General features: G+C 42.4%; 1 protein-coding gene across 3 annotated transcripts in view; it reads left to right on the top strand.

The window, feature by feature from the left end:
- LOC115129820 (rho guanine nucleotide exchange factor 7-like) overlaps window positions 1-19,872 on the top strand; it is a 32,391-nt gene extending 12,519 nt beyond the window's left edge. Inside the window, exons 7-21 of one of the 3 annotated variants that reach the window (XM_065018903.1) lie at window positions 796-890; window positions 1,027-1,122; window positions 1,434-1,556; window positions 2,592-2,730; window positions 5,816-5,875; window positions 7,008-7,154; window positions 7,219-7,305; window positions 8,400-8,478; window positions 8,710-8,864; window positions 13,683-13,904; window positions 14,050-14,233; window positions 14,804-14,989; window positions 17,588-17,687; window positions 17,942-17,996; window positions 18,209-19,872. In XM_065018903.1, coding sequence (XP_064874975.1) covers window positions 796-890; window positions 1,027-1,122; window positions 1,434-1,556; window positions 2,592-2,730; window positions 5,816-5,875; window positions 7,008-7,154; window positions 7,219-7,305; window positions 8,400-8,478; window positions 8,710-8,864; window positions 13,683-13,904; window positions 14,050-14,233; window positions 14,804-14,989; window positions 17,588-17,687; window positions 17,942-17,996; window positions 18,209-18,331 — 1,851 coding nt within the window. In that variant the 3' untranslated portion in view covers window positions 18,332-19,872. The other 2 variants (XM_065018904.1, XM_065018905.1) reach the window with 2 other exon arrangements.
- Window positions 19,873-24,325: the final 4,453 nt, after the last annotated feature.

A 24,325-nucleotide genomic window follows, 5' to 3' on the forward strand; every position in this document is an offset into this window, starting at 1 on the left:
AACTATTCAGGACAAGAAACCTTCAGGGGAGGAGAGGATATCTGAGGAGAGGAGAGGATATCTGAGGAGAGGAGAGGATATCTGAGGAGAGGAGAGGATATCTGAGGAGAGGAGAGGATATCTGAGGAGAGTATCTGTTGTCCCAGTGGACAAGAATACGTTAAGATCCACATGGAGAAATCTGATACAATTCAATACATTATGATATGGGGAAAGAAGTGAATAGTTCAGTACTAGTCTTTATGAAGACTTGAAGGTAACCTCATCACAATGTGAAGTTATCCTGTGTTACAAGATCCAAATGAGTTTGAGAGTTGAAATATGAGCCCCACAACATCGGGAGTTAAGTTACCTGGCTGTCCGCCATTAGTGGATGTTAGATAGGTTAAAGCCAACTTAAACCCTCCACCTTCATCCATCCATCTCTGCATCCTTCCTAAAGCCTGCTCTGAACCTAGCCAGTAATGACATGGACTGAAGAGGTCAGTATTTGATGAGAAAAGGATAGCAGTTTATTTCTGTCCTCTGGTTTCTCTATCTAATGGGTTCCTCATATGAAACATAAAGACAAAAGAAAAGAAAATACTTCAAAAAATGAAGAGAACAGGCTTCAGGAAGCAGAATGGACGGTCTCCCTGGCCCCATTCTGTCAACGAGGGGGAGGTTAGGAGGAGAGAGGGTGGGTCTCCTCTGTGGGGGTGTCTGAGTTCAGTATCTCTGTCCGCCTGCCTGCCTGCCTGCCTGTCTATCTGTCAACCTCCTCTCCTAAACCCCCTGATCTCTCTCTCCATCCAGGTGCTCCAGAACATTCTAGAGACCGAGACAGAGTATTCCAAGGAGCTCCATAGCCTACTGACCTCATACCTGCACTCACTGCAACCCACAGACAAGTGAGTGTGTTTGTGTTCACATGGCTGTATGTGTGTGTGTGTGTGTGTGAGGGTCTGATTTGGGCATACTATGAACCTTACTGTACCCCAACCATATCACTCCAGCTTTCCCCACACCGTCTCCCTCTGTCTCCAGGTTGAGCAGTGCAGACGTCAGTCACATCCTGGGGAATCTGGAGGACATCTCTACCTTCCAGCTGATGTTAGTTCAGTCCTACGAGGAATGTACCAGGTGAGTCCCCGAACACACACACACACACACACACATATGATCAGTCCAACATTGACCAAATGTATCTCATCAATACATGGATGTACCAAATGGGTGTCCGCAAACATAAAATATGAATCAACTCTGAAATAGACCACGTCCTGTCTGCCAATAGGATCTAAAGCCACACCTTAAAACCCGCCGTGTGGGAGGGAGCACTATTCCTCATATATAATAGTACATCAACATGCTGTCTATACAGGTCACACTGACACCTACTGGTAGACTCTGGTAGTGCTGTGGTGATGAGCACATTGTGTGTGTGTGTGTAGGCTTCCAGAGAGCCAGCAGAGAGTAGGGGGCTTCTTCCTCAACCTGCTGCCCGAGATGAAGGCTCTCTACATGGCCTACTGCTCCAACCACCCCTCGGCTGTCAACGTCCTCACAGAACACAGGTAAGTGTGTGTGTGTGTAACCAAATCCATCGTGTGATTTTTATGTCACCGGGTTGACTGTCAAAATGATAGCGGACAATTTTCAGTTACAATATCTGCAAAGTATTTAGAGTGTTTCAGTGAGGGACTGGGGGAGTTTAGTATGTCGCTGTGTGTTTCATCGAGGGACTGGGGGAGTTTAGTATGTCGTTGTGTGTTTCAGTGAGGGACTGGGGGAGTTTAGTATGTCGCTGTGTGTTTCAGTGAGGGACTGGGGGAGTTTAGTATGTCGCTGTGTGTTTCAGTGAGGGACTGGGGGAGTTTAGTATGTCGTGAGGAACTGGGGGAGTTTAGTATGTCGCTGTGTGTTTCAGTGAGGGACTGGGGGAGTTTAGTATGTCGTGAGGAACTGGGGGAGTTTAGTATGTCGCTGTGTGTTTCAGTGAGGGACTGGGTAGTTTAGTATGTCGCTGTGTGTTTCAGTGAGGGACTGGGTAGTTTAGTATGTCGCTGTGTGTTTCAGTGAGGGACTGGGTAGTTTAGTATGTCGCTGTGTGTTTCAGTGAGGGACTGGGTAGTTTAGTATGTCGCTGTGTGTTTCAGTGAGGAGCTGGGGGAGTTTAGTATGTCGCTGTGTGTTTCAATTTTATTTTACCTTTTATTTAACTAGGTCAGTTAAGAACAAATTCTTATTTTCAATGACGGCCTAGGAACAGTGGGTTAACTGCCTGTTCAGGGGCAGAACGACAGATTTGTACCTTGTCAGCTTGGGGGTTTGAACTTGCATCCTTCCGGTTACTAGTCCAACGCTCTAACCACTAGGCTACCCTGCCGCCCCACTGGGGGAGTTTAGTATGTCGCTGTGTGTTTCAGTGAGGGACTGGGTAGTTTAGTATGTCGCTGTGTGTTTCAGTGAGGAGCTGGGGGAGTTTAGTATGTCGCTGTGTGTTTCAGTGAGGAGCTGGGGGAGTTTAGTATGTCGCTGTGTGTTTCAGTGAGGAGCTGTGTGTTTCAGTGAGGAGCTGGGGGAGTTTAGTATGTCGCTGTGTGTTACAGTGAGGAGCTGGGGGAGTTTATGGAGGGGAAGGGAGCCAGTAGTCCAGGTATCCTGACCCTCACCACTGGTCTCAGTAAACCCTTCATGAGGCTGGACAAATACCCTACACTGCTGAAGGAACTGGAGAGACACATGGAGGTGAGAGGGAGACCGTCTGGTTATTTAGTATTTATTGTTTTAGGGTCTAGAACAGCTTTAATATTACAGACAGATTGTAGCTTCCGTCAATGGAATTGTCTGCATCATTTCCAATCTCCCATATATATTGTTTTGTAAATGTACAGTACAAGTCAATTGTTTGGAAACACTCATTCCAGGGTTTTTGTTTTTTACTATTTTCTACAATGTAGAATAATAGTGAGGACATCAAAACTATTAAATAACCCATATGTAATCATGTAGTAACCAAAAAAGTGTTAAACAAATTAAAATATAGTTGAGATTCTTCAAAGTAGCCACCCTTTGCCATAATGACCACTTTGCACACTGTTGGGATTCTCTCAACCAGCTTCATGAAAGTCACCTGGAATGCTTTTCCCACAGACTTGAAAAGGTTGCCACATATGCTGAGCGTTTGTTGGAGCACAGGGCGCCTTCACTCAACGGTCCAACTCATCCCAAACAGTCCCAATTGTGTTGAGCTCAGGTGATTGTGGAGGCCAGGTAATCTGATGCAGCACTACATCACTCTCCTTCTTGGTCAAATAGCCCTTACACAGCGTGGAGGTGTTTCGGGTTATTGTTGAAACACAAATGAGAGTCCCGCTAAGCGAAAGACCAGATGGGATGGCGTATCGCTGCAGAATCCTGTGGTAGCCATGCTGTTTAAGTGTGCCTTGAATTCTAAATATATCAGACGGTGTCATCAGCAAAGCACCATCACACCACCACCTCCTACGTGCAGAGATCATCCGCTCACCTACTCTGCATCTCACAAAGACACGGCAGTTGCAACCAGAATTTGGACTCATCAGACCAAAGCACACATTTCCACTGGTCTAATGTCAATTGCTCGTGTTTCTTGTCCCAAGCAAGTCTTCTTTTTATCGGTGTCCTTTAATAGTGGATTCTTTGCAGCAATTTGACCATGAAGGCCTGATTTAACGCAGTGTCCTCGTAACTGTTGATGTGTCTGTTACTTGAACTCTGAAGCATTTATTTAGGCTGCAATTTCTGAGGCTGGTAACTAATGAACTTATCCTCTGCACCAGACGTAACTCAGGGTCTTCCATTCCTGTGGCAATCCTCATGAGAGCCAGTTTCATCACAGCGCTTGATGATTTTTGTGACTACACTTGAAGAAACTTTCAAAGTTCTTGAAATGTTCCGGATTGACTGACCTTCATGTCTGCAAGTAATGGACTGTTGTTTCTCTTTTCTTATTTAAGCTGTTCTTGCCATAATATGGACTTGGTCTTTTACCAAATAGGGCTATCTTCTGTATACCACCCCTACCTTGTTACAACACAACTGATTGGCTCAAACGCATTAAGAAGGAAAGAAATTCCACAAATTAACCTTTAACAAGGCACACCTGTTAATTGAAATGCATTCCAGGTGACTACCTCATGAAGCTGGTTGAGAGAATACCAAGAGCGCAAAGCTGTCATCAAGGCACTAGGTGGCTACTTTGAAGAATCTCAAATATAAAATATATTTAAATGTAACACTTTTTTTTGTGGTTACTACAGGATTCCATATGTGTTATTTCATACTTTTGAGGTCTTCACTATTCTACATTGTCAAAAATAGTAAAAATTAAGAATTCCTGGAATAAGTTGGTGTCCAAACTTTTGACTGGTACTATATATATATATATATATATATATATATATATATATATATATATTATACTGCTCAAAAAAATAAAGGGAACACTAAAATAACACATCCTAGATCTGAATGAAATATTATTATTAAATACTTTTTTCTTTTCATAGTTGAATGTGCTGACAACAAAATCACACAAATTATCATGGAAATCAAATTTATCAACCCATGGAGATCTGGGTTTGGAGGCGGACTCAAAATTAAAGTGGAAAACCACACTACAGGCTGATCCAACTTTGATGTAATGTCCTTAAAACAAGTCAAAATGAGGCTCAGTAGTGTGTGTGGCAGCAGAACGTTCTCCACGGCGTCTCCAGACTCTGTCACGTCTGTCACGTGCTCAGTGTGAACCTGCTTTCATCTGTGAAGAGCACAGGGCGCCAGTGGCGAATTTGCCAATCTTGGTCTTCTCTGGCAAATGAAAAACGTCCTGCACGGTGTTGGGCTGTAAGCACAACCCCCATACAACCCTCATGGAGTCTATTTCTGACCGTTTGAGCAGACACATGCACATTTGTGGCCTGCTGGAGGTCATTTTACAGGGCTCTGGCAGTGCTCCTCCTGCTCCTCCTTGCACAAAGGCGGAGGTAGCGGTCCTGCTGCTGGGTTGTTGCCCTCCTACGGCCTCCTCCACGTCTCCTGATGTACTGGCCTGTCTCCTGGTAGCGCCTCCATGCTCTGGACACTACGCTGACAGACACAGCAAACCTTCTTGCCACAGCTCGCATTGATGTGCCATCCTGGATGAGCTGCACTACCTGAGCCACTTGTTTGGGTTGTAGATTCCGTCTCATGCTACCACTAGAGTGAAAGCACCGCCAGCATTCAAAAGTGACCAAAACATCAGCCAGGAAGCATAGGAATTGAGAAGTGGTCTGTGGTCCCCACCTGCAGAACCACTCCTTTATTGGGGGTGTCTTGCTAATTGCCTATAATTTCCACCTGTTGTCTATTCCATTTGCACAACAGCATGTGAAATGTATTGTCAATCAGTGTTGCTTCCTAAGTGGACAGTTGGATTTCACAGAAGTGTGATTGACTTGGAGTTACATTGTGTTGTTTAAGTGTTCCCTATATATTTTTACATATTCCTTTATTATTTTCCACTAACCCTACCACCCCTCCCCCAATTGGAGTAAACTAATGAACAACAACACTTAGGCGTCTACTTCCAACTTATACATACTACAAACATTTCACGAACAGTATATTTTACGTTGGTTATCTTTTTGTTTGTTTTTAGTCCCATCGATCTGTGTGTTTTGTCTATGTAGTATAGATAAAGGTCATTTGCCTGTGAATGGTTGCGTTTTGTTGTGTAGGTGTAGACTATATTGACTGTGTTAGACCTGTGATCTTCTGATGAATCAAACATCCCCATCTTCTTCATCAGGAGCATCATGCTGATCGACCAGACATCCAGAAGTGTTTGACCTCCTTCAAAGGCCTCTCTGTAAGTCGGACATTTACCGTCCCTGTCTCGGTTTAATGACTTATGCCGTGTTGAAGGGTTACATTTACATGTCTCTTGTTGATTATGTACACTACCGTTCAAAAGTGATTTTTTTCCATTTTAAAATGACATCAAATTGATCAGAAATGCAGTGTAGACATTGTTAATGTTGTAAATGACTATTGTAGCTGGAATCTTTTTATTATTATTTTTATCGATACATACATTTTGCCCATCTTAATCTTTTGTTTTTATTAGCTAGTCTGAGATATGGATTTTTCTTTGCAACTCTGCCTAGAAGACCAACATCCCGAAGTCGCCTCTTCACTGTTGACGCTGAGACTAGTGTTTTGCGGATACTGTTTAATGAAGCTGCCAGAATAGACTGACAAGTTTCAGAAGAAAGTTCTTTGTTTCTGGACATTTTGAGCCTGTAATCGAACCCACAAATGCTGATGCTTCAGATACTCGACTAGTCTAAAGAAGGCCAGTTTTATTGCTTCTTTAATCAAAACCGTTCTCAGCTGTGCTAACATAATTGCAAAAGGGTTTTCTAATGATCAATTAGCCTTTTTAAAATGATAAACTTGGATTAGCTAACACAATGTGCTATTGGAACACAGGAGTGATGGTTGCTGATAATGGGCCTCTGTACGCCTAAAATCCACTGTTTCCAGCCACAATAGTCATTGACAACATTATCAATGTCTACACTATTTATGATCAATTTTGTTATTTTCGTGGACAAAAAAATTGATTTTCTTTCAAAAACAAGGACTTTTCTAAGTGACCCCAAACTTTTGAGCACTAGTGTATATGGAATCCAGTATTATTCAGGGTTAAATTCACATGTTAAATAGTCTCTGTCTTGTTGCGTGCACTGTTGCTAATCCTGGACTGGGGGAAAGCTTTAGCCTGCCTCTGGGCTCCACAGTTTGGCTCTGCTGTTCTGTGGCTTGGTGCCCTGACTTGGGCTTCTATGCAGCCTGGATCTTTCGTGTGTGTGTGTGCGCACATGCATACATTTGTCTGTTTTTCTCTCTCTGTCTCGCTGTCTCTCACATTGACTGGGATTCAATACTTTAAAACAGCTTCCTTTTTTATTTGTGTGTGTTTGTCTCCATGGCTTCAGGCTCAGTGTCAGGAGGTGAGGAAACGTAAGGAGCTGGAGCTGCAGATTCTAACTGAGACGATCAGACGCTGGGAGGGAGATGACATCAGAACCCTGGGCCCTGTCCTGTACATGTCACACACACTCTGCCACACACACGGATCAGAGGTAAGACGCGCATCTATAATCTACACCCAGGAACGTCTTAACAGTGTGTGTTTGTCTTCTTTAGGAGAAGCGTGAACGCTACCTCCTGCTCTTCCCAAATGTTCTCCTACTGCTGTCTGCCAGCTCCAGAATGAGTGGATTCATCTACCAGGTCAGGATCTCGCTCTGTCCTTTGTTAGTATTTAGGTTCCTATAGAATCCGCTTTGTGGAGAACATGACGGAATCCTGGAATCGCGACATTAAAACGTAATTCAACGTAATTCAAAAATGTATTGAACTTATTAGAAATCAACTAAATGGTTTGAACTTATTAGAAAAGTCATTAATTTGCCCAAAATTATCATGACATAAATAAAATGCATCAGTGATTCATATTTTCCTTCAACTTTCTGAAGAGACAACGGCACAGGAATGCCTGTCTGTGCGCGCGTTTGTCTACCACTTCTTGTAGTTGTTAGAGATTATGCTAATGTGTTGCCAACTGTCTTCTGGTATAGATGGTAAAGCTTTCCCAAAAACCTTCTCAATTAAATGTTAGCTGCAATATGTGACTTTTTGCGTGACCCAACCAAATTCACATAGAAATGTGAGTTATAGATCTGTCCATCTCATTGAAAGGTTGTCTAAGAAGCAGTGTATCTGTTTTATGTGCGCTATTTCTATTCTTCCAGTTAAGTTTTGTTTTTTCTTTCAGTTTTGTACACCAGCTTCAAACAGCTGAAAATACAATATTGTTGGTTATAGAAAATATATTTTACAGCGGTTTAGATGGTACAATGATTCTCTACACATTGCTTGTTTTGCCACACAAACTGAAATTAAGCAAACTATTGGAATTTTAGCAACCAGAAGAAATATTTTTGCCTATTGTACCATTTAACTACAAAGTAGCATACTGGCAGAATGATATCATGACTATTTGCATTAATCCAGTGGCCATTTGTTTACCAAACTTTGCAATCACATGAGTGCTACCAAACAACTGTCTCTGGCTAGTGAGCAGTTAAAGGGTAATTACAACCAAAAATCTACATTTCTTAGATTTTTTTTCCCCCCAAACCTCAAGTGGTCTCCTGATGTGGTTTAAGCATTGTTATGGACTTAGAACATCAAATGTTTGTTTATTTCAACACATTGGGAAAAACTGAAGAAATGGAATCAGGCAAAAATCGAACGGATTTTATAGTGCCCTTAAGTGTGTAAACACTAAAGGTTTGTGTAACTGTCGTTGATTTGCTTTAAAGGGTAAGCTGCCATTGCCAGGAATGCTTATCTCAAGGATAGAAGATTGTGAGATGGTCAAAAACGCTTTTGAAATATCAGGTATGTTTACAGTTTTTTTTTTTTTTTTTTACTAGTGGAGTTTAAACAGCTCAAAATAAGGGTAATTACGTGTGTGCGTGTATGGACATGTTTAACTATACTTGTGGGGACCCGAAGGAAAAATGCTAGGAGGTTAAGGTTGATGTTAGGGGTTAGGCAAAATACAATTTTGAATGGAAATAAGTTGTGTCCCCACAAGGTTAGTTAAACAAGACTTTGTGTGTGTTACAGGCAGTACGTGTGAGCGGATGCAGGTGGTGTGTAACAACCAGCAGGATTTGCAGGAGTGGGTGGAGCATCTGTCGAGACACACTCAGATCAGAAACGCCCCCTCCATGATCATGACCACACCCACCGCCAAGCCCCAGTCTGTCCCCTGCCACACGGTAACACCCCCAACCTCTCTAGTCTGACTGTCAGTTAAAGGGAAGGGTATCGACGTTTGTCTGACATTTTTCTTGTGTAGATCCAGGTACATGGATTAGGATATTTGCAGGTTTAAATCCCAAATGAATGGGAAAGATAATGCTGCGTTCATAACATCTTGTACATTCGTAAATATGACCATACAACTGGGAAAGATCCATCTGAATGCCCCTCCAACTGGTATTACTAGTGGGAAACTCATCTACCATCAGACTTCTCCCACATGTGGAACTTAGTTGTCACATACTGAGGAAATACAGGCAACATAACCACGATGCAACACAATCGTGGCGATAATTCCCAAAAAACTCCTACTACCTCTAACAGTATTTTCGGCAGTTAAATGCAACAATAAAACATTATTTATAAAAAGCAATCTATTAATATAGTTTTTGAACACTATCATTGGTTTACAAGCTAGCTGTTATTTTAATTTATGGTTGAAGCAGATTGTTTGCTCGTTAGCCAGGCAGCGATTCTCCGAGTTCTAAGCACAGTTTTTCAAAGCACAGTTTTTCAACGCTGAAACCGATTATTGGAGGACCAAAAAAACTGATACCGATTTAATCTGCCGATTTAAAAAATATATATATATATATATATATTTTTAAAATGTGTACCGTAATTTCCGGACTATAAGCCGCTACTTTATTCCCACGCTTTGAACTTTGCGGTTTATACAATGACGCGGCTAATTTATGGATTTTTCCCGCTTTCACAAGATTCATGCCGCAAAAAACTGAGCACCGTCACATAATGTGACGTAAATCGAGCGCGCTCAAACTTCCCATCATTCTGATTACGGTAGTAATTTTGTCACCCTCATCATGGCAAAGACACAGAGAAATGCATATGATGCAGCTTTCAAGTTGAAGGCGATCGATCTGGCTGTTGAAAAAGGAAATGGAGCTGCTGCACGGGAGCTTGGCCTTAATGAGTCGATGATAAGACGTTGGAAAGCAGCGTGAGAAACTGACTCAGTGCAAAAAGACAACAGCTTTCAGAGGGAAGAAAAGCAGATGGCCCAAAGTATTTGCAACCACTCGACATCAGTGTAAATCGTGCATTTAAGGTGGCGCTCCTTGTTCAGTGGGAGGCTTGGATGACAAGTGGGGAGAAATCCTTCACTAAAACGGGCCGCATGCGAAGAGCAACTTATGGTCAAGTCTGCCATTGGGTCCTGACAGCGTGGAGCATTGTCAAAAAATCCACTATCATCAACGGGTTTCGAATGGCTGGACTGCTGCGTGTTGAAGGGGCAGCATGAGCTCAGCGGGGTATTTGCCTCCGGATGAAAGTGACAAGAGCGACAATGAAAACGATCCAACATCGAATGAAGCAATTCTGAGGCTATTCAACTCCGACACCGAAGGAGATGGTTTCAGTGCACAGGAGGAGGAAGATAGTGACCAATGACTTTCTTGGTAGGCCACAGTTACATTTTTGTTACAAGCCGTGTTTCGTTTAAAGGCTGTGTAAAGTTCATTTGTTTCAATGTACCGGTAGGCACCTGCGGCTTATAGACATGTGTGGCTTATTTATGTACAAAATACATCTTTTTTTTATAATTCAGTGGATGCGGTTTATATTCAGGTGCGCTTAATAGTGCAGCAATTACGATATATATATATATACACAGCGCCTTGTGAAAGTATTCGGCCCCCTTGAACTTTGCGACCTTTTGCCACATTTCAGGCTTCAAACATAAAGATATAAAACTGTATTTTTTTGTGAAGAATCAACAACAAGTGGGACACAATCATGAAGTGGAATGACATTTATTGGATATTTCAAACTTTTTTTAACAAATCAAAAACTGAAAAATTGGGCGTGCAAAATTATTCAGCCCCTTTACTTTCAGTGCAGCAAACTCTCTCCAGAAGTTCAGTGAGGAGTTCTGAATGATCCAATGTTGACCTAAATGACTAATGATGATAAATACAATCCACCTGTGTGTAATCAAGTCTCCGTATAAATGCACCTGCACTGTGATAGTCTCAGAGGTCCGTTAAAAGCGCAGAGAGCATCATGAAGAACAAGGAACACACCAGGCAGGTCCGAGATACTGTTGTGAAGAAGTTTAAAGCCGGATTTGGATACAAAAAGATTTCCCAAGCTTTAAACATCCCAAGGAGCACTGTGCAAGCGATAATATTGAAATGGAAGGAGTATCAGACCACTGCAAATCTACCAAGACCTGGCCGTCCCTCTAAACTTTCAGCTCATACAAGGAGAAGACTGATCAGAGATGCAGCCAAGAGGCCCATGATCACTCTGGATGAACTGCAGAGATCGACAGCTGAGGTGGGACACTCTGTCCATAGGACAACAATCAGTCGTATATTGCACAAATCTGGCCTTTATGGAAGAGTGGCAAGAAGAAAGCCATTTCTTAAAGATATCCATAAAAAGTGTATTTTAAAGTTTGCCACAAGCCACCTGGGAGACACACCAAACATGTGGAAGAAGGTGCTCTGGTCAGATGAAACCAAAATTGAACTTTTTGGCAACAATGCAAAACGTTATGTTTGGCGTAAAAGCAACACCCTGAACACATCATCCCCACTGTCAAACATGGTGGTGGCAGCATCATGGTTTGGGCCTGCTTTTCTTCAGCAGGGACAGGGAAGATGGTTAAAATTGATGGGAAGATGGATGGAGCCAAATACAGGACTATTCTGGAAGAAAACCTGATGGAGTCTGCAAAAGACCTGAGACTGGGACGGAGATTTGTCTTCCAACAAGACAATGATCCAAAACATAAAGCAAAATCTACAATGGAATGGTTCAAAAATAAACATATCCAGGTGTTAGAATGGCCAAGTCAAAGTCCAGACCTGAATCCAATCGAGAATCTGTGGAAAGAACTGAAAACTGCTGTTCACAAATGCTCTCCATCCAACCTCGCTGAGCTCGAGCTGTTTTGCAAGGAGGAATGGGAAAAAATGTCAGTCTCCCGATGTGCAAAACTGATAGAGACATACCCCAAGCGACTTACAGCTGTAATCGCAGCAAAAGGTGGCGCTACAAAGTATTAACTTAAGGGGGCTGAATAATTTTGCACGCCCAATTTTTCAGTTTTTGATTTGTTAAAAAAGTTTGAAATATCCAATAAATGTCGTTCCACTTCATGATTGTGTCCCACTTGTTGTTGATTCTTCACAAAAAAATACAGTTTTATATCTTTATGTTTGAAGCCTGAAATGTGGCAAAAGGTCGCAAAGTTCAAGGGGGCCGAATACTTTCGCAAGGCACTGATATATATATATATATATATATAAAATGACAATTACAACAATACTGAACACTTATTGTAACTTAATATAATACATAAATAAAATATATTTAGTCTCAAATAAATAATGAAACATGTTCAATTTGGTTTAAATCATGCAGAAACAGTGTTGGAGAAGAAAGTAAAAGTGCAATATGTGCCATGTAAAAAAGCAAACTTTTTTTAAAGTTCCTTGCTCAGAACATGAGAACATATGAAAGCTAGTGGTTTAACATCCCAGTTCTTCAATATTCCCAGTTAAGAAGTTTTAGGTTGTAGTTATAGTAATTATGGCGTAATTATGGCGCGTCGACTATTTCTCTCTCTACCATTTGTATTTCATATACCTATTGGATGTTCTAATAGGTACTTTAGTATTGCCAGCTTAATCTTGGGAGTTGATAGGCTTGAAGTCATGGAACAGCGCTGTGCTTCAAGCATTGTGATGAGCTGCTCGCAAATGCAGGAATGTGCTGTTTGAATGAATGCTTACGAGCCTGCTGCTGCCTACCATCGCTCAGTCAGACTGCTCTATGAAATCGTAGACGTAATTATAATAAACACAGAAATACGAGCCTTAGACAATAATAATGGTCAAATCCGGAAACTATCATTTCGAAGAAAAAAAAACGTTTATTCTTGCAGTGAAATACGGAACCATTCCTTATTTTATCGAATGGGTGGCAACCCCAAGTCTAAATATTGCTGTTACATTGCACAAACCTCAATGTTATGTTATAATTATGTAAAATTCTGGCAAATTAATTACTGTCTTTGTTAGGAAGAAACACAGTTCCCTACGACCCTGACTGCTTGCACTGAACGCAAATGAAGTGACACGATTTCCCTAGTTAATATTGCCTGCTAACATGCATTTATTTTAACTAAATATGCAGGTTTAAAAAAATATATACTTCTGTGTATTGATTTTAAGAAAGGCATTGATGTTTATGGTTGGGTACATTTGTGCAATGAATGTGCTTTTTATGCAAATGCGCTTTGTTAAATCACCTGTTTGGCGAACTTGAAGTAGGCTGTGATTCGATAATAAATTAACAGGCACCGCATTGATTATATGCAACACAGGACAAGCTAGTTAACCTAGTAATATCATCAACCATATGTAGTTAACTAGTGATTATGTGAAGATTGATTGTTTTTTATAAGATATGCTTAATGCTAGCTAGCAACTTAACTTGGCTCCTTTTGACGCTGCACTTGTGTAACAGGTGGTCAGGCTGCCACGCAGTTTCCTCATGGTTTGCAATGGAATCGGCGTCCAAAAAGGCCAATAACCGAAATCTTGAAATTGGCCCTAATTAATCTGCCATTACAATTTAATTGGTCCACCTCCTTCCCACTAGTTAGTAGTTATTACCACCTTCCCACTTGGTTATGAACTCAGCAAGCACCATTAATTCCAAGAGATGCTACTGTATATATGATATACTCTCTTTTTTTTGTACCAGTCTTAAACTTCTCCCCTCTGTTCTCTCTCCCCCAGCTCCCGTCCCATCCCCTGACCCCCACCAGACACTCAGAGAGTAGGGGTGTATCTGGGGGCCCTGCCTACCACACCCTACCTCACCCCTCCTCCCACGGGGCCCCTCAAACCCCCCCCATGTGGGGTCCCCTGGAGCCCCCCAGCACCCCCAAACCCTGGAGCCTCAGCTGCCTCCGCCCCGCGCCCCCACTCAAGCCCTCGGCAGCACTCTGCTATAAAGAGGTATGGTCCTGGGCCTTTCGTGTAAGAGGGAATAGGTTCCAAACAGTAATAGTCCGTTTCTAGAGATGATGCCTTTATCAATATAATAGCCCACCTCTAGGGTTCTAAGAGAGCCTCTCTCTTCCTCCTTTTATCTCCTCTCTAGGATCTGAGTAAAAGTCCTAAGAGTATGAAGAAGCTGCTGCCTAAACGTAAGCCTGAGAGGAAACCTTCAGATGAGGACTTTGCTACCAGGAAGAGTACTGCAGCTCTGGAGGAGGATGCCCAGATCCTGAAAGTGATCGAGGCCTACTGCACCAGCGCCAAAACACGACAGACACTCAACTCAAGTAAGACTATGCCGCAAACACACAACCTGTCAGAGACCCAATACTTCAAGCAATACCAACTAATCTTTGGTGTCTTTTATTTCTGTACTAACATGAACCATGTCCAGATTAGTTCTAAGACTTCACAGGTTCTGGATAAATGCTCTTTAGAGTATAGCTGTTTAGATTCAACTGTCAGTGTCTAGTCTATTGCTACTCATAGTTCAGTGTTGTCTCCTCTCTCTCTCTAACTATGTTCTCTCCTGTTTCTTTTCTCTCCCCTCATCTCTTTGCATTCTGTTATTCTCTCCTCTGTTCCTCCTCCTTTTGTTTTGTCTATTTTGTGTCCTCTCCCTTTAAAAAAATATATATATATATTATTTTTGTCCTCATCCATAACCCCACCATCCCTCCTTGTTTTAAATATACCTGTATATTATTTATCCTATAATTATGGATCCCTCCACAACCTACCTCAACAATTATTTGCCCCCCCCCACACTGCTTTATTATGGTTTGATCCACTCCCCCTCGTTCCGTATGGTTTGATCCACTCCCCCTCGTTCCGTATGGTTTGATCCACTCCCCCAGCATGGCAGGGTACTGATTTGATGCATAACCACGTGCTGGCCGAGCCAGTTGACCGGTCCAGTGTGGACACTATAGCTTGCCGTAGCAGCCTGTCCAGAGGGACCGAGCCCTGGTCTGACCTATCAGAGGACTCGGATTATGACAGTATTTGGACCGCCAGTAGTTACAGGACCTCCTCCATTTCTCGTAAGAGCTACAGTTGCTCCTCCCATATATCCCGCTCCCTCACAACTTTTGTAATAAACTATTTTATTTTGAAAGAGAAATATGATTTTCTTTCATCGTAGTTTTGGAATCCCATTTCTGGCTAGGCCGCATTCAGTACGCAAATGTTGCAGATAGAAATGCAGTGAATAGAGCTGACATAATTCCTTAATATTCTACATGTTTGTTTAACATAATACATTTCTATCTGAATGTCGGCCAACGTTGTGTCCTGCTGAATGCGGCCCTTCAGCCACCGTTTGTAGTTTCTCCCCCTCCCTTAGTCATGGTTGGTTGTGTGTGGTTTACAGTAGCTGTGTCTGGTGTTTCTGTGAAATGCCTGACATGCCAACCTCTCAGAAACTGAAGATGGTGAGGAACCTAACATGACCTCTCTCCCTTATGTATGTAGGCACAGTGCCTTGCAAAAGTATTCACCCCCCTTGGCGTTTTTCCTATTTTGTTTCATTACAACCTGTAATTTAAATGGATTTTTATTTGGATTTCGTGTAATGGACATACACAAAATAGTCCAAATTAGTGAAGTGAAATGAAAAAAATAGCTTGTTTAAAAAATTTAAAAAGAAGTGGTGTGTGCATATGTATACACCCCCTTTTTGCTATGAAGCCCCTAAAGATCTGGTGCCACCAATTACTTTCAGAAGTCACATAATTAGTTCAATAAAGTCCACCTATATGCAATCTAAGGGTCACATGATCTGTCACATGAGCTCCTTATATACACCTGTTCTGAATGGTCCCAGAGTCTGTAACACCACTAAGCAAGGGGCACCACCAAACAAGTGGAACTATGAAGACCAAGGAGCTCTCCAAACAGGTCAGGGACAAAGTTGTGGAGAAGTACAGATCAGGGATGCACCATTAAATCCATTATTAAAAAATTGAAAGAATATGGCACCACAACCAACCTGCCAAGAGAGGGCCGCCCACCAAAACGCACGGACCAGGCAAGGAGGGCATTAATCAGAGAGGCAACAAAGAGACCAAAGATAACTCTGAAGGAGCTGCAAAGCTCCACAATGGAAATTAGAGTATCTGTCCATTGGACTACTTTAAGCCGTACACGCCACAGAGTTTGGCTTTACGGAAGAGTGGCCAGAAAAAAGCCAGTGCTTAAAGAAAAATATAATATGTTCGCCAAAAGGCATGTGGGAGACTCCCCAAACATTTGGAAGAAGGTACTCTGGTCAGTTGACACTAAAATTGAGCTTTTTGGCTATCAAGGAATACGCTATGTCTGGCACAAACCCAACACCTTAAACACCATCACCACAGTGAAGCATGGTGGCGGCAGCATCATGCTGTGGGGATGTTTTTCATCGGCAGGGACTGGGAAACAAAAATCAATTTAATTCCAGGTTGTAAGGCAACAAAATACTTTCACAAGACACTATGTATTCATGCATGCATGCACTACTGGTTAGAGCCAGTTTGCACTGTTCTGTGAAGGGAGTAGTACACAGCGCTGTACGAGATCTTCAGTTTCTTGGCAATTTCTCACATGGAATAGCCTTCATTTCTCAGAACAAGAATAGACTGATGTTTCAGAAGAAAGTAGTTTGTTTCTGGCTATTTGAGCCTGTAATCAAACCCAAATGCTGATGCTCCAGATACTCAACTAGCCTAAAGAAGGCCAGTTTTATTGCTTCTTTAATCAGAACAACAGTTTTCAGCTGTGCTAACATAATTGCAAAAGGGTTTTCTAATGATCAGTTAGCTAATCCAAGTTTATCATTTTAAAAAGGCTAACACAACGTGCCAATGGAACACAGGAGTGAAGGTTGCTGATAACGGGCCTCTGTAGATATTACATAAAAAATCAGCCGTTTCCTGCTAAAATAGTCATTTACAACATTAACAATGTCTACACTGTATTTCTGATCAATTTGATGTTATTTTAATTGGCAAAAATTGCTTTTCTTTAAAAAACAAGGACATTTCTAAGTGACCCCAAACTTTTGAACAGTAGTATACACACACACACATACACACACCCTTCTCCCCTCAAAAGACCTCGGTGGACAAAGGGAATAACTGCTCCTCAGCCTCCCTTCTGTTCTCAACTATTAACGGCTTCAAAGGACCTGGTGTCATGTTACAATCATTAAAATGATGAGTTAATATGCTTCTGTCATAGCTTAGATCTCCCTTGGAGAACAGAGATATTGAATCTCTTGTATGGCTAAAGGATAAATGGTAGATGAGGGAGACTTGATTTGCCAGGTCAAGTTCTCCTCCTCTACCAAACCTGTCCTGATCCTTCCACAGGACCCCTTTGACAGGCCACTTATCTGGTTTGGGCTGTATCCTAATACTCTAAAATGGCCTCCTTGTCTTCTTTCCTTTATTGCCGCTGATAACTGAAAGGGCTCCTATAAAGGACTGTGATCAGGGGGGACAGGACACAAGGAGAAGAGGCTAGTTTGAACTATTGAGCTACAGCCTTAGTGTGTCAAACCTCTACGGAATGGTCACCCTCCCTCAGTCAGCCAATCAGTCAATGAGTCATCCATTCCATCGACCAATGTGCTCTGCTGACGGTCTTGTTTTACCAATCAGGATCCAGAGAGAAGTCAGGTGTGCACATGCTCTTCCCTGAGGAGGAGAAGATCATCGTGGAGGAGACCAAGAGCAACGGACAGACTGTCATCGAGGAGAAGTAAGCACTACATTCCTCCCTGAACTACCAGTGCGTTAGATTGGGAGAACTCTTCACTTCACACGTTCAGAAGTTTATATGTTCCCTAATGGGGTTTATTGATAATGGTGAGCTGTGGTTGGGTTGGTTAACTAACGTGTCTGTCTGCCTTAGGACTCTAGTAGACACGGTGTATGGGCTGAAGGATGAAGTGCAGGAGCTGAAACTGGTGAGCTGTGGTTGGGTTGGTTAACTAACGTGTCTGTCTGCCTTAGGACTCTAGTAGACACGGTGTATGGGCTGAAGGATGAAGTGCAGGAGCTGAAACAGGTGAGCGTTCAGGAGAGTTCGCCAAACCGTCACATCAAATAGCATGTCAGTCGTACAGCATCAGCATCATAATGAATCAATTAGAGGCTCTCTATGACAAGAAAACTCTAAGCATATACATCCCAGAACCAGAGCACTGTTCATTCCAGGCATGTGCGATTTAGAGCCTTTTCTAAGATCCAACGGCCGTCTTTCTCCCCTCCCCCCAACAGGACAACAAGAAGATGAGGAGGACCCTGGATGAAGAGCAGAAAGCCAGGAAGGAGCTGGAGAAGATCCTGAGGAGAGTCCTGAAGAACATGAACGACCCCACCTGGGACGAGACCAACCTGTGAATACTCAGGTGACATCGCATCAACATGGTTGAGTTCGGGTTCCACCGTGACTGGACCAAAATTGTTAACCACAAAGCCATCTGACGTAACACTGTGGAACACTGATCTGTCACTGTTGTAAGAGACTAGGTGTGGTCCAAAGTCAAAACAGCCAAATAGCGTCCCTGAATAACTCTGGAAGACTATTGGCTGTGACATGGACCTCCGACCTCTGTGTTGATCTGGGATTGGAAAGAGGCTGGAACAATCACACCAGTGGAGATGCATCTGACGTCACTGACTCTTCTCTCCCAATTTGTAAGTCGCTCTGGATAAGAGCGTCTGCTAAATGACTTAAATGTAAAATGTTAAATGACTGTCTCCTTCCGGGTGCTTCTCAAAGGGTGATTCCTCTCTACCTCTCCCCTTCTGCACTGATCTGAAAGCAGGTGAAAACAACATGGGAATTTTCTGTCACTTGTACAGTACTTTAACATTCGTGATGAGGAAAGGAAGTAAGTTCAGACTATTGAGATCCATCCCTGCATGTAGAGGAATAGTCTCAGGGAATAATTTCTAGAGACAGTGGCTGCATCTCAATAGTGGTTTGCTCTTCTCATCTTTGCTGATCTGCACTGGTATGTGCAGTAGGTCCCTAGTGCCTACAACGGGATTTCCTTCCACCTGTCCAGATTTATGCAGATGAAAGACAGCAACGGTAGACTATTGAGATGCAACCCAGACAATTATGACAGATGTTGATTTTGTCACTGCCTGCATTACCCTGCTGCCAAGCTCCTCAACACCCCCACCCTCTTACCCCACTCTGGAGCATCTCCCTGCCCATTCCTCTGAGCCTTGTAGGAACCTATGGCCAACACACAGAACAGCATAACCTCTAGCTCATTCTGCATGTTTCCATGGAAACCTTAGCAATCCGATACTGGAACGTTTTCAGGTGATTTTTTTGTGGCTTTCTGATGATGATGTTTTGAAGTATTCTGGATGACCTATTTCTTGTTTGTTACTGTTATTTTACCGGATAATGGACTTTCTATTTTAATGCTTTCCTGAAAACACTGTTTCTACTTCTGCTTTTCTACTTCTTTGTCACCTATGATTTGTACAGAAACTAACCGTAGCGTCTCAAATTAATATCATGAAATGTGCCTTGGGGAAATTATTCCATGATATTAGCTTACATTTCTGGCAGGCTCTTCAGTTTAAAATAAGTCAAATATTCCAATGCAATATTGATTCCAATGATGAACACTAATGTAAACTACTTATCTAACTATTTCAGATTCTATATTATGTCTGTAATTGATGTATTTAAATGTAATTGACTGAGGAATGTATTATGCACTCCTCAAGTCTATTGTTCAGTGAAAACCTCCCTCCTCAAGTCTATTGTTCAGTGAAAACCTCCCCCCTCAAGTCTATTGTTCAGTGAAAACCTCCCTCCCATATCCTCTATTTATTACCTCTTCGTCTCTCTCTCTCTTCTCAACTCGTCTCTGAATTAAACCAGTAAACTGAATCTCGTGTTTATCTGAATACTTGCGATGACTGACGTGTTGTTTTTACCCCTTTTAGTTGAAAGCACTGGCTGAAAGTTGCCTCTGAATAACAGCGTCTGCTTTAATGACCTAAATGTGATGTAGCCTTTGACCTGCAAAGTGCTGTCACTTTTAACTTCAAATGTATCAGACAGTTATCATTGGATACCTGTCAGTGGTAGATTCAGGTGGAAATGTACTACAAACAGTCCAGGAATGGTGACGGTGACCACGTTTCCATGCGCACAGTATTCCGGACAGTAGCTCATATCCCGCTTAAGGTCTTATTTGGGATAAGCAGTTTACATGCACCTTTTGGTATCTCGCTCATGAGTATCCCTGTATCCATGAATAAACAGAATAGTTAACATTTAAGTTATATGGGTAAAATGGAATAGTAACTGGACTCTGGACACTGACTGTAGGCCCTCTGACCTGTACAGTAATATAAAAACTCCGGAATTATACATTTCTTGCAGTGGAATACAACAGTTTTGTCTCGGGAACAGAAGTGGAGAAATATGAATTCTTTCTTTCGGCATCTCTTGAGAAATTGTGAATGTGAGTGTAACATGTTATCTTTGACACTGTTATGCCAGCAGACAGTATTTCGACCACAAAATATGCACCCAAGATCAACTGAAGTCTAATCAGAAACGTGTTTCATTGTTTTCTCAGCTTTTCATTTTCTTAAAACCGGTCAAACTGATGACATTTGGACATTTTGTACGGGAACAAACCTTCTGTTATTTTGGAGTTATTGTGCATTTTTCTCCCGATCCCTAAACAGATCAGACAACTTTACCGATGTTAACTAGATGACTAATGCATTCATTGTAAGACATTATTCTGGTGAGCACTACTTTATTTAGTCTTCTGGGGCAACAAGTTAAGACAGAAGAGGAGCTGTGCCTTTGAAAAGTATTCAGACACCTTTTTGTTACATTACAGCCTTATTAAAAAAGTATTCAATTGTTTTTATTCCCCTCATCAATCTACACACACAATACCCCATAATGACAAGCCAAAAACAGTTTTTTGTTGTAATTGTTACTAATATACTGAAAATAAAAAACGATCACATTTAGTATTCAGACCCTTTACTTAGTACTTTGTTGAAGCACCGTTGGCAGTGATTACAGCCTCAGGTCTTGGGTATGATGCTACAAGCTTGGCACACCTGTATTTGGGGAGTTTCTCCCATTATTCTCTGCAGATCCTCTCAAGCTGTGTCAGGTAGGTTGGGGAGCAATGCTGCACATCTATTTTCACGTCTCTCCAAAGATGTTCGATCGGGTTCAAGTCCGGGCTCTGGCTGGCCCACTCAAGCCAAGCCACTCCTACGTTGTCTTGGCTGTGTGCTTAGGGCCGTTGTCCTGCTGGAAGGTGAACCTTCGCCCCCGTCTGAGGTCCTGAAAGCTCTGGAGCAGGTTTTTGACAATGATCTCTGTACTTTGCTCCGTTCTACTTTGCCTTGATCCTGCCGCTGAAAAACATCCCCACAGCAAGATGCTGCCAAGCTTGTAGAGTCATACCCAAGAAGACTCGAGGCTGTAATTGCTGCCAAAGGTGCTTTGACAAAGTACTGACAAGAGTCTGAATACTTAAGTAAATGTGATATTTAAGGATATTGTGTGGTGTGTGTGTGTAGATTGAAATATTTTTTGTAACATGTGGAAAAAGTCAAGAGGTCTGAATACTATCCAAATGCACTGTATATGAAAATAACCATTGCCATTATTTGGATCTGTGCCATTCACTTTGAACTGGACTGTGTTTACATCATGAGCAGTCACGAGTAGATGCATTTTTTTGATCAAAGCTAGAGCTGCATGTAACCACCTGTGCACATCAACACATTTTCAGTCACCTTGTCTGAAGGACAAGTGAATAAACAATGTCAAGCCCTGCATGTTTTTTTTTTTTTCAAAAGTCTCATGGAACACCACACATTGGCAGCTTACTGTAGGTTGAATAATATAATGGCTATTTCCATGTTAAAATGTTATGGGATGCATTTCTCTTTTTGTTTTTGATGGTAGGCCACTGGTAGGCCTATAGTCGTGGCCAAAAGTTGAATAACACAAATATTAATTTTCACAAATTCTGCTGCCTCAGTTTGTATGATGGCAATTTGTATATACTCCAGAATGTTATGAAGAGTGATCAGATGAATTGCAATTAATTGCAAAATCCCTCTTTGCCATGCAAATGAACTGAATCCCCCAAAAACATTTCCACTGCATTTCAGCCCTGCCACAAAAGGACCAGCTGACATGTCAGTGATTCTCTCGTTAACACAGGTGTGAGTGTTAACGGGGACAAGGCTGGAGATCGCTCTGTCATGCTGATTGAGTTCGAATAACAGACTGGAAGCTTCAAAAGAAGGGTGGTGCTTGGAATCATTGTTCTTCCTTTTGTGCTTTGCACAAAGAGCTTCACAGGCAAGGATATTGCTGCCAGTAAGATTGCACCTAAATCAACCATTTATCGGATCATCAAGAAGAGGAGAGCGGTTCAATTGCTGTGAAGAAGGCTTCAGGGCACCCAAGAAAGTCCAGCAAGCGCCAGGACAGTCTCTTAAAGTTGATTCAGCTGAGGGATCGGGGCACCACCAGTACAGAGCTTGCTCAGGAATGGCAGCAGGCAGGTGTGAGTACATCTGCACACACAGTGAGGTGAAGACTTTTGGAGGATGGCCTGGTGTCAAGAAGGGCAGCAAAGAAGCCACTTCTCTCCAGGAAAAACATCAGGGACAGACTGATATTCTGCAAAAGGTACAGGGAATGGACTGCTGAGGACTGGGGTAAAGTCATTTTCTCTGATGAACCCCCTTTCCGATTGTTTGGGGCATCCGAAAAACAGCTTGTCTGGACGAACAATGCCTGTTCCAGCATGATGGAGCACCGTGCCATAAGGCAAAAGTGAAAACTAAGTGGCTCGGGGAACAAAACATCGATATTTTGGGTCCATGGCCAGGAAACTCCCCAGACCTTAATCCCATTGAGAACTTGTGGTCAATCCTCAAGAGGCGGGTGGACAAACAAAAACCCACAAATTCTGACAGACTCCAAGCATTGATTATGCAAGAATGGGCTGCCATCAGTCAGGATCTGGCCCAGAAGTTAATTGACAGCATGCCAGGGCGGATTGCAGAGGTCTTGAAAAAGAAGGGTCAACACTGCAAATATTGACTCTTTGCATCAACATCATATAATTGTCAATAAAAGCCTTTGACACTTATGAAATACTTGTAATTATACTTCAGTATTCCAGAGTAACATCTGACAAAAATATATAAAGACACTGAAGCAGCAAACTGTGGAAATTAATATTTGTCATTCTTAACTTTTGTCCATGACTGTACATTATGATCAAATAGTCACAGTAGCCTACTTGACCACTGTTAAAAGTGTAACTTAAAGCGTGTATTGCTTCGGTGTTCACAGTAAATGCGCCAGAAGTTGCACAGAATTTTCACAACGTTCAAGTTTGCACTCAGCAGACCTTAAATTTGCTTAGTGCCGAAATGTCTTTGAAGGAACATTGCCTACAGTATAACCCCTCAGTCATTGCACCTCTCAACACAGCTACCAACTGTAGGTACAACTGGCCCTGTTGTTCCACAGGTTTCAGCACTGTACCATCAGGTGAGCTTGCGTCCTAGTGTTGCATGACTTCTGTTGGCAATGTGGTGTATCTGGCCTGAGCGAAGCCCGTTCTATTGTGGAGGGTCCATGTGACAAAGCTTCCTTTATGTGGAGAGAGGGATGGGATGGGGGGTAATTCAAATGGCTGGAAACCTTTGACGACTGTGCCCACCTTTTGTCTTGGCATAAACCGGTGGTAAGTCCCCCCACGTTAATTCCACCATTGTGACTGTCCTCCTGCCCACAGCCTCATTGTTTCACAGTAATCCAGGTTTGGGCTGAAGGGAGACAGTGAAGAGAGAATAAAGGTTTTGGCTGTGATTGAAGCCATCGTGGAGGAGTACAGTATGTGTCCATGACGAATGGGAGCCACATTTAACCCTTTGATTCTCAGATTCTCAGTTGGGATAGTTTTGTTCCAACCCTGCACTGACTGGCACACTTGATTTCAAATCGATCATCTCCTCATGGTTGCCAGTTTAGACCAGGTTTGGTCAGGTGCATTAGAGCTGGGCTGGAATAAGAACCTGCACACACTACGTCCATCCAAGACTGGAGTTGCCTGTCCCTGGAAGTGAAATCTATTCCATCATCTCTCTGTATCATAAAGAGAAGATGCCATTTTAAGAGCAGTGAAAACAGTAAAACGGATACAACTCGGATGTAACAATGAATCTATTCAGCTCACAGAGGCTAGTTCTACTGTTTCCCCAACAACACACCACCACAGCAGCCTCCACTCCCAACACCATTATAACAAACAAAGCGGTCTGAATCATAAAGCCTCACAGGTCCACAGAGACAAC

The sequence above is a fragment of the Oncorhynchus nerka genome, linkage group LG5, assembly GCF_034236695.1.
Source record: "Oncorhynchus nerka isolate Pitt River linkage group LG5, Oner_Uvic_2.0, whole genome shotgun sequence".
NCBI classification, from domain to species: domain Eukaryota; kingdom Metazoa; phylum Chordata; class Actinopteri; order Salmoniformes; family Salmonidae; genus Oncorhynchus; species Oncorhynchus nerka.